At 38.6% G+C, this 11,274-nt stretch overlaps 1 protein-coding gene across 1 annotated transcript; it reads right to left on the bottom strand.

The window, feature by feature from the left end:
* Positions 1-567: 567 nt before the first annotated feature.
* On the bottom strand, positions 568-930 carry LOC126988298 (uncharacterized). Its single transcript, XM_050846360.1, has one exon. The coding sequence runs from the start codon at positions 928-930 to the stop codon at positions 568-570; it is 363 nt and encodes a 120-aa protein (XP_050702317.1).
* Positions 931-11,274: the final 10,344 nt, after the last annotated feature.

Genomic DNA, 11,274 nt, shown 5'->3' with positions numbered 1-11,274 from the left:
CGCGAAAAATGGAATCTCTAAATACAAATTGTCTTCTTTTTTGAGCAACCGAATGCGTGGAAAATATATAAAAATCGGCACCTTCGCTTCCAGGTCCAAAACGATAAAAAAGATAGTATATATAATTTTCTTTTTCTTTCCGTAACAGAGCGCTTGGAAACAATATGGACAAATTTCTTCTTTACAATAGTCAAACGCGATTAAAAACACAAATGCAGGCAACTTATCTTTCGGTTTTAATCACCAAACGAGTGAAAATCATGTAAACACGAATTTCTTCTTCGACAACCACTAAAAAATAGGTGAAAAATGAAAAGAAAATATATTAATAATTTTCTTTTTCGTCACTGAACGCGTAAGTAATCTATCAAAACAACCAATCTTCGTTTCCAATCACCAAACACGAACGGATAGTGAATAGACTTTAATATTTACTTCTCAATCCCTTAGATGCGAGGAAAAAGAAAGCCCGCCAAAAGAGAAGAAAAAAAAACAACCTTACATAACGCAAATACAATACCACATTCATTACGTTATCGGCGCGAAGGAAAACCATCAACAACGGTATTATATCACGGGACCTTCGTTTCGCTGAGGGGGCGGAGTGAAGGAGTGCCGGGGAGTGGAGAGTGAAGGAGTGCCGTAGGGGGAGGGGGTTGAAGGAGTGCCGGGGAGTGGAGAGTGAAGGAGTGCCGTAGGGGGAGGGGGTTGAAGGAGTGCCGTAGGGGGAGGGAGTTGAAGGAGTGCCGGGGAGTGGAGAGTGAAGGAGTGGCGTAGGGGGAGGGGGTTGAAGGAGTGCCGGGGAGTGGAGAGTGAAGGAGTGCCGTAGGGGGAGGGGGTTGAAGGAGTGCCGGTGGGTGGGGACGAGAGGGGCGAGAGGTGAGGGGCGGAGAGGCTGTTGACGAGGCATACAAGGCCGCTGATCTGCATATGAATGACGAAATTACAATATTCGCTGACTGTTGAGACCTCCGGGAAATCGGTAACATAGTAGAACGGATGAAAAAATGTGCTCGGATCATCAAAAAATACTTGTAAGATGGAAAATAAGCTCGGAATCTACATATACTCATGGCAACTCACGAACAAACACGTTGATGAAGTAGTAACGAGTTTAATACGTGTGAGACTTGTATTTCATATTGCAAAATGGAAAAAAAAATGTCAGCAGATTATAAAAATGTAATTGTATGATGAACAATAAACAATCTACATATATTAAGACCTACTCACGAACAAACACGTTAATGATGTACTAACGAGTTTAATTCATGTGTGAGACTTGTATATCATATTGCAAAATGGGAAAACAATGTCAGCAGATCTTTAGAGAATGTAATTGCATGATGAAAAATAAACAGAATCTACATATACTCATAGCAACTCACGAACAAACACGTTAATGATGTACTAACGAGTTTAATTCATGTACGGGACTTGTATTTCATATTGCAAAATGGAAAAGTGTCAGCAAATTATAAAAGAATGTAATTGCATGATGAAAAATAAACAGAATCTACATATATTCGTTGCTACTCACGAAGAAACACGTTAATAAAGTACTAACGAGTTTAATTCATGTACGGGACTTGTATTTCATATTGCAAAATGGAAAAAAAATGTCGGCAGATCGTAAAAGAATGTTATTATATTTTTTTTACAGTAAAGGAAACAGCTCAACGGCAAAAAGAAAGAGGAACACAATATATAACGAAAAAAAAAAAAAACACACAAATCACTGCTCATATAAAAAAAGAGTTAAGAGGAGTGGCCAAAAGAGAGGTCAATTTCTGGCGAGAGGTCCTGATGAAAAATACCCACTGAATCTACATATATGCATAGGTACCCACAAACGAACGCGTCGATTCAGTACTAGCGGGTCCAATTCACGTAGGAAACTTGTATTTCATATCGCATAATGGAAAAAAAATATCTACAGATCACCATGCGGGCTTTTTTTCATTATTGTTTCCTTCTTTCGGCCTCGAGATGTTTCCTTTGCTGTAAAAAAAATGTATAATGAAAAATAAACATTAAATCTACATATAATTCAGACCCATTCACATAGAAATACATCACTGAAGTACTGCCGGGTATAATCGTTAAGAAAATACTCACAGTCGTTAAGAGAGTACTCACAATCGTTAAGAGAGTACTCACAATCGTTAAGAGAGTACTCACAATCGTTAAGAGAGTACTCACAATCGTTAAGAGAGTACTCACAATCGTTAAGAGAGTACTCACAATCGTTAAGAGAATACTCATAATCGTTAAGAGAGTACTCACAGTCGTTAAGAGAGTACTCATAATCGTTAAGAGAGTACTCACAGTCGTTAAGAGAGTACTCACAATCGTTAAGAGAGTACTCACAATCGTTAAGAGAGAACTCACAATCGTAAAGAGAATACTCACAATCGTTAAGAGAGTACTCACAATCGTAAAGAGAGTACTCACAATCGTTAAGAGAGTACTCACAATCATTAAGAGAGTACTCATAATCGTTAAGATAGTACTCATAATCATTAAGAGAGTACTCACAATCGTTAAGAGAGTACTCACAATCGTTAAGAGAATACTCACAATCGTTAAGAGTACTCACAATCGTTAAGAGAGCACAATCGCATCTTTCAAAAGTAATAATAAACAACATTTGCATTCACTACAGAAAAAGTTACACAAAGATGAAGGTTTATGGATATAGAGAGGCTCATAAAGTTACATAAAGATACTTACTGATATCTCTTTGAACTAGTCCCACTGTGTTATTCATAAGAGCATCGAGTTACGAGCTTCCTATGTTATGCTGTTGTGCGATTGTGTCATCCATTCCTTCTTTCTTTCTTTTCGTCTTTCTATCCTTCCTCCTTCCTTTCTTTCCCTCCGTCTTTCTATCCTTTCTTCTTCTTTTCGTTCTTTCCTTCCTTCAATCTTTCCTTCAGTATTTCTATCCTTTCTTCTTATTTCATTCTTTCCTTCCTTCCGTCTTTCTTTCCTTCCGTCTTTCTATCCTTTCTTCTATATTTCGTTATTTCTTTCCTTCAATCTTTCCTTCCTTCCGTCTTTCTATCCTTTCTCCTTCTTTTCGTTCTTTCCTTCCTTCAATCTTTCCTTCCTTCCGTCTTTCCTTCCTTCCTTCTTTTTTTCGTTCTTTCCTTCCTTCAATCTTTCCTTCCTTCCGTCTTTCTCTCCTTTCTTCTCTATTTCGTTCTTTCCTTCCTTCAATCTTTCCTTCCATAAATCTCTCCTTCCTTCTTTCTTTCTTTTCTCCCTTCTTCCTCTTTCTTTATTTCCCTCTGTAGTGCGTTTGTCATCCTTCCTTACCGAGAATAAAGAAATAAAAAGACAGACAGAGAAACAAAGAGACGGAGGAGGTGAAGGTGAAGAAAGGCAGAAAAAAAGAGAATTGTAAAGATGACGAAGACAGAGAGAAAGAGATAAAGAGACAGAAGAAGGTGAAGGTGAAGAGGAGAAAAAAAAAGAAAAAAAAGGATAGTAGAGAAGAAAAAATATATACGTGAATAAATTTAAATGGAAAGATGAAGAGAAAATGAAAAAATGTGTGTGTGTGTGTGTGTGTGTGTTCCTGTGTGTGTGTGTGTGTGTGTGTGTGTGTGTGTGTGTGTGTGTGTGTGTGTGTGTGTGGTTCTGTCTGTCTGCTTGTCTGTGCGTCTGTTTGTCTTTCTGTTTATGTGTGTGTATGTCCGTTTTTGTCTGTCTGTCTGTCTGTTTTTGTGGGGAGGGGGGGAAGACCTCATGTGTGTGTGTGTGTGTGTGTGTGTGTGTGTGTGTGTGTGTGTGTGTGTGTGTGTGTGTGTTGTAGTAGTTGTTTAGTTAATTTATCGTGCTTTCTCTTCTATTTTATCATCTTTTTTTCTTTTTTCTTGTTCATGTTTTTGATTTCGTTCCTCTTCATCTTTTTCTTCTTCAGCTTCTCCTTCCTCATCTTCTTGTTCTTCTTCTGGTTCTTCTTGCTATAGCTCTCTTTGCTCCTGTGTGTGTGTGTGTGTGTGTGTGTGTGTGTGTGTGTGTGTGTGTGTGTGTGTGTCAGCTCCCCACAGGGCCACATTAAGGTGTCATGGCGGGGTAACTTAAGTGTTCGCGGGCTGTGTTTCTTCATTATCCTTTAGTTCCTCCCTCTCTCCCTCCCTTCCTACCACTCCACTCCCTGGCCTTATTTCCTGGAGGCTGTTGCTCTCTCTCTCTCTCTCTCTCTCTCTCTCTCTCTCTCTCTCTCTCTCTCTCTCTCTCTTTCTTTCTTCTCTTCCTTCTCTCTTTCCTTCTTTCTCTGCTTTCTTTCCTTCCTTCCTTCTTTCTTTCTTTCCTCTTTTTTCTTTCTTTATATCTTTCTTCTTTCTTTCTTCTTTTCTTTCTTTATCTCCTCCCCCTATCTTATTTCCACCTGTTTCCACTACTTCAACTACATCAACTACTACTACTACTACTACTACCACTACTACCACCACTACAGAAGCCACGCCGACTAACCCACTAACATCACCACTGGGACCACGTAAATTCCAACTTAAAAAATAAAAAAAATGAGAAAATGCAAAACCAGTCACACGAAGCGAATAGCCTTTTGCATGCATAATACTGCACTCCTAACTCAACTAGAACACACACACACACACACACACACACACACACACACACACACACACACATCTGGTCCCCCTCCTTCCTAACCAGACCCCAACCTCGCCTCCCCCGGCCTTAGCTTCATCTTCATAATGCTAACACGAGTTGTAAATGTGTGCCTTGCTCCTCCTCCTCCTCCTCCTCCTCCTCCTCCTCTTCCTCCTTCTCGCTGCGGTATTTCTTCATTTCAAGTTCCCCGACGCGGCGTGCCAGCTCGGGGAGGCGTGATGATGATACTGTGATTTGCAGCGAATATTATTGGACCCCGCGCCCTGCATTCCCTCCCTCCCTCCCTCCCTTCCTCTCCGCCTGGCTGCTTGCTTGCCTGGCTGGTGCAGGGATGTCATTTCTGAAGGTGTTCCCGCGCCAGAAATAGTGAGGGAGGAGATAATACGGAGAATAATGATCATAGTGGTTGTTGTGGTGGTAGTGGTAATGTGGTGGTGGTGGTGGTGGTAGTAGTTGTAGTAGTAGTAGTAGTAGTAGTAGTAGCCCAAAAAACTCTAAAAATATAAAATAACAATGATAATCACAACCACTTCAACCATTTTTCATAATTTTTCCATAACTCTTTAGTCTCCTCTAAAAAAACGTCGACGGGGTAAAATTCTGAATGTGCAATTACTTTACTTCAACGCGGGAACACTAATGAAATAATTCGAGTCATTTGCATCAGTGATCACGGCCGTCTCCCCCCCCATGGCCCGGCGCCAGGAGAACCAGGTGTGTGGCGTGGGTGTGGCCAGGTAACGAGGAATGAAGCCCTGAGGCGGGTGGTCGCATAAAACAAACGCCCGGGTGGAACAGAGGGAGAGAATTGAACTGAGAGAAAGGGAGAGAGGTAGGAGGAGTGAACGGTTAAGAAAGGGTGAGATACGATGGATAAGAGAGATAAGAAATGGATAAAACAGGGTAAGAATGGAGACAGAAATGGATGCTGCTAAAATGCGACAAAGGGCCAAGTGGATATACAAGGAAGGGAAGGGAAGGAGGAGAATAAGATGAGGATAAGAGAGATGCAAATGGTAGATAAAAAATGAAGGTAGGAATGAAGGAATTGGAATGCTGCTTAGATACGACAAAGGCCCAGGTGGATGGATATACAGAAGAGGGAAAAATAGTCTATGTAATGTCAGCAGAGTAGGAAGAATTATAAGAATCAGAGTAAGAGAAATGCAGAGAACAGGTAAAAAATTAAGAAAGAATTGAGATGCTGGAAGGTGAGAGGACAGGACAGGTAGGAGAGATGATCAATTAGGAATGTTGCAATGTAGGAGGCAAACATGAAAACTTAAAAAGACTTACAATGGGAAATTAAATATATGAAAAAAAGGATTAGGATTTTAAGAACAATTTTGGGGTTGGAGCATAAGGACAAAGGTGGAGATACAATGAAGAGGAGCCTGGGCAAAAATAATGAAAATGAGGTAAAATTCTATGACAAAGAGAAGACGCCTGGTGGAAAGGAGATTAAATGGTAAGTAAAAAGAGGAGGAGAGAGGCGTGCTGGAGTGCTTCAGAATGGCGGGCAGAGAGCGGCCATATTTTTTTTTTTTTTGTTCTTGATCAACGCGTTACATTTTAAAGTGATGATAATGATGATGATGATGGTGATGGTGATACTACTACTACTACTACTTCTACTACTTCTACGAAGGAGAAGAAGAAGAAAAAGAAGAAGACGAAGACGAAGAAGAAAAATGATAATAATAATGAGTAATAATAATAATAATAATAATAATAATAATAATAATAATAATAATAAAAATGGCAATAGAAAAAAACAACAACTAAAGGACGAAAATGACAGCACCTGAGACAGTGAAGAAGAAACAAGAAAAAAAAAATGAAGAAAAAGCAGAAGAAGAAAGCAAGAAGGATGGGCAAACTTGTGAAAGCGTGGCAGCGTGACTGAAAAACGGAAGGTGTGGCGGTGACAGAGTGACTGATGGTGGTGGTGGTGGTGGTCGTGGTTGTGGTAGTTGTGGTGGTAGTGGTAGTGGTGGTGGCTGTAGTAGTGGTGGTGGTGGTGGTGGTGGTTTTGGTGGTTGAAGAGAACCTGTAATGAACCAGTAGTGTCCAGGTACGACTAATCAATATTCGCCTACTCAATATTCCCAATAAACCAATCAAGAGACAGGTGAACTCTTCCTGAGACAAGAACTAATATATTACCTGAACTAACTCTCTCTCTCTCTCTCTCTCTCTCTCTCTCTCTCTCTCTCTCTCTCTCTCTCTCTCTCTCTCTCTTACTTTCTTTCTTTTTTCTTCCTTCCTTCCTTCCTTTCTTTCTTTCTTTCTTTCTTTCTTGCTTGCTTTCTCTCTCTCTCTCTCTCTCTCTCTCTCTCTCTCACAACTTAACCCCCCCCCCCCACACACACACACACCTGTAATATATATAAACAAACAAACAGGGTTAAAAGCAACGTTCTCTCACATATTATCGCGACCATAACAACAACAAATATTTCAGGACAAACTGTGATAAACGGGGGCTTAAGAGATTGCATTTTTGAGAGAGAGAGAGAGAGAGAGAGAGAGAGAGAGAGAGAGAGAGAGAGAGAGAGAGTTATTTCACCTGTATTCCTTTACCTCTCAACACATTAATTTCTATAGTCTGTTCAAAGTAAATGTTCACCTATCTATCTATCTATCTATCTATCTAACTATCTATCTATCTATCTATCATTTGTAACGAGGCACCTGATTGGCGATATTTTTTTTTATTATTTTTCTTTTCTCTTTTCCATAATCTATTTCCTGTTTTTTGTCCTCCCTATTTTTTTTCTCTTTTATCTCTTTTCCACATTTTCTTTTTTACTCTTCAATATTTCCCTTTTTTTATATTTTCTCTTCCATTTTTTTTATTTTTTTTTATTTTTCTCTTATTGACAACCTTTCTGATTTTCTTTTCTTTTTCTCTTTCCTGTCTTATCATAGCGAGCGTGTGTGTGTGTGTGTGTGTGTGTGTGTGTGTGTGTGTGTGTGTGTGTGTGTGTGTGTGTGTGTTTAGGGGTGTGGAAATAATGCTCACAAGATAAAAAAAAAATAATATAAAACAAAAAGTAGGAACAAAAAATAACAATAAAAGCAAGACTCAATAAAATACACAAAATAAATAAAGCGAAGAAATAATAATAAATACATAATAATAATAATAATAATAATAATAATAATAATAATAATAATAATAATAATAATAATAATAAAGATAAAACCAATCTCCTAATTTATCTTTAAGTCTCTCTCTCTCTCTCTCTCTCTCTCTCTGTATCTATCTGCATCTATCTTTTTTTCTCTTTCTTTTTCTTGATTATCTTTTTTCTCTTTTTCGTAATCGTTTTCTCTTTTTTTCTCTTTCCATTTCTCTTTTCTTTCTCTTTCCCTTGTCTTTCTTTTGGTTTCTCTCTCTCTCTCTCTCTCTCTCTCTCTCTCTCTCTCTCTCTCTCTTCCTTTCTTTCTTTCTTTTTTCCTTCCTTTCTTTCTTTCCTGCTTTCTCTCTCTCTCTCTCTCTCTCTCTCTCTCTCTCTCTCTCTCTCTCTCAGCGCGGGCACAATGAGGGTTCATTTATTAATTTCACGGCCCGGGTGAGGCTTGGGACGGTTCGGGGCCTCGCTGTTTCGTTACTCTTGGCTCGCTATGATAAAACGGGAAAGAGAAAAGAAAAGAAAAGAAAAATAGTAAAGTTAAAGAAAAAAGTAGAAAAGATAATATGGAAGAGAAAACTAGAAAAAAAGTGAATATGGAAGAATAGACAAGAAAATATGAGAAACAGAAAACAACAAGGAAATTATGGAGGAGAAAAAATAGGAAATAAATATGGACAAGAGAAAAAAAGGAAAAATATGGAAAAAAATAAGAAAATGAAATAAAAACAACACACATGTTTTTTTTCTCTTCCCTTCCCTTCCCCTCTTTCCTCTCAACCTATCTTCCTTTCTCTCCTTCCCTTCTCTTATTTATCTCCTCCCTTCTACTTCCTGCCAACACCCTCTGGTCGGAGTGCTCAAAATGTGAAAAAATGCATTTCTGACCTCGGTGACCTTGACCTTTGAGCTTTGACCTTGAAAATCGAACTCGTCAGGTGGGGGGCCATTAACAGTACACCTATGAAGTTTCAACATCCTAGCTGTAATGGTTCAAATGTTATCGCGTTACAGACAAAAAACAAATACAACCAATTTACCCAACTGAAAACAATACCTTCCGCACAATTCTTTTGCGGGCGGGAAAAAAGAAAATATGGTTGGAGAAAAACTAAAAAAAAGCGAAAATATTGGAGAAAAAACAGTAACAAAGAAAAAAATATGAGGGAAAAATGTGGGAAAGAAATAGAAAAGAGGAAAATATGGAAAGAGAAAAGAAAATTGAAAAAAAGGAAAGGAAAAGGAAAACACAAACAGAAAATATGGAAAAGAAAAATAAAAGAGAGAAAATATGGAAAAGGAAAAAGAAAAGATAAAGAAAATATGGAAAAGAAAAAAAGAAAAAGAAAATATGGAAAAGAAAAAAAGGAAAAAAATATGGAAAAGACAAAATAAAGGAAAAAAAAGGAAAAAAAAGGAAAGGTAAGGAAGTCGTACATGTTGGGTTCGCCTTTTCTGTCCTGGCGTCCGTTGAGGGTACAAGACTTTTTTCATGTACCATTTTTTTGTTGCTATTTTCCTCTCTTGTCTCTCGTAATAATTTTTTTCCCCCTTCCGGTAACTCCCTTCTGTCTCTCCCTTTGTTCACATATAACACACACACACACACACACACACACACACACACACACACACACACACACACACACGATTACACTTTCACAATTAACAGAAATCCAAATGTATTCCTTAAAGACACAAATTAACATAAAGCCATAAGCCTGTGCCTGCCTCTCTTTACTTTATGAATCACGGAAAAAAATCGATATATAAAACAATGAAAGGAAAAACAGATAGAAAAGGAAAATAATAAAATCGACCCCCCTCGAAAAAAAAAAAAATAAAAAAAAGAAAGTAAAAAGAAAAACAAAAAATAAAATACAGAGAAAAATATGAAGAAGAAATGAAAAAAAAAATATAAAAACCAAAACTAAACTAAAAAAAAAAGAAAAAAAGAAAAAAAAAGAAAAAAAGAGAAAAAAAATAAAAAAAAAAAAAAGAAAAAAAAAGAAAAAAAAAGAAAAAGAAAAAAAGTTGAATAGTTGGCTGCCTAACCACCACCTCCTGATTCTAATCCACCCATAAGTCCTCCCCAGCTCCACCCATAGCCCACTGCCAGACTCACCCACCAGCCACCAGCCCACCCTTTTAAAGCACCCATGACTATCAAAATTGATAAATTACCCTAAAAATTATTAATAATTATTAACGATAAAATTATTAAGGTTGTATTGTGTGTGTGTGTGTGTGTAGTGTGTGTGTGTGTGTGTGGTGTGTGTGTGTGTGTGTGTGTGTGTTGTGTGTGTGTGTGTGTGTGTGTGTGTGTGAGTGTGTGTGTGTGTGTGTGTGTGTGTGTGTGTGTGTGTGTGTGTGTGTGTGTGTGTGTTTCTTCATCTTTATCCTCACACGCCCTCTCTTCTCTCTCCTCTCTCTCCTCTTCTCCTCACCTCCTCCTCTTCCTCCTCTCCTCCTCTCTCTCTTCCATCTCCTCCTCCTCCTCCTCTCTCTCTCTCCTCCTCTCTCTCTTTCCATCACACACCTCTCCCTCTCTTCTCTCTTTATCCTCTTCAATATGTCCTCCTCTCTTCTTTCTCCTCTTCCTCCCTCTCTTTGTTCTCTCTCTCTCCTCTCTTCTCTTTTCTTCCTCCTTCCTCTTTCGCTTCTTAGCCATCCTTCTTCTTATGTTTCCCTGCTTTGTTCTCTCTCCTGTTCCCCATTCTCTTTTTTCTTCTACTCTCTCTTCCCTCTCCTCTTCTTTCTCTCTCTCTCTCTGCCTCCCTCCTCCTTTTTATTATTCCTTTTAATATTTATTTGGCATTTTCTCTTGTGTGTGTGTGTGTGTGTCTGTGTGTGTGTGTGTGTGTGTGTGTGTGTGTGTGTGTGTGTGTGTGTGTGTGTGTGTGTGGCTGTCTCGTTCTTGTGTGTGTGTGTGTGTGTGTTCTCCTGTGTGTTTGTGTGTGTGTGTGTGTCTCTCTCTAACTGTGTGTGTGTGTGTGTAGAATGCATAAGGGAATTAATTTCTCTCTACATTTATTCTCTCTCTCTCTCTGAATCTCTCTCTCTCTTTCTCTCACTCTCTCTTTCTCTCTCTCTCTCTCTCTCTACCAAAATTGCTCTCTCTCTCTCTCTCTCTCTCTCTCTATTCTTTCTTCTCTTCTCTTTTAAATAGCGGTTTTCTCTTTTCTCTTTCATTTCCTTATCTTTTCTTTATTTCTCTCTCTCTTTTTCTTTTAAAAGTTCTTCTCTCCTAAGAGAAAAAGTGGTTCAGGGATGACTCATGAATTTGCTCTTCTCTTCTCTTCCTTGTTTTCTCTCTCTCTTTCTCTATCTCTTTCTTTCTCTTTTCTTTTTCCCTCTCCTTCCCTTCCTTCTCTCTGACTTATTCTTTCTCTCTCTCTCTCTCTCTCTCTCTCTCTCTCTCTCTTTCCTAGAAGGAGAGAGAGAATTCTCTCTTCAATGAGTCTTTTATTTCTGAATTCTCTTTCAAATA

This window comes from Eriocheir sinensis, chromosome 68, assembly GCF_024679095.1.
Source record: "Eriocheir sinensis breed Jianghai 21 chromosome 68, ASM2467909v1, whole genome shotgun sequence".
NCBI classification, from domain to species: domain Eukaryota; kingdom Metazoa; phylum Arthropoda; class Malacostraca; order Decapoda; family Varunidae; genus Eriocheir; species Eriocheir sinensis.
The sequence above is the reverse complement of the archived record's forward strand: the minus strand, read 5'-3'. Positions and strand labels throughout refer to the sequence as shown.

Coding starts and splice junctions, on each gene's coding strand:
- LOC126988298 (XM_050846360.1), bottom strand. CDS start 930: ATGCAGATCAGCGGCCTTGTATGCCTCGTCAACAGCCTCTCCGCCCCT.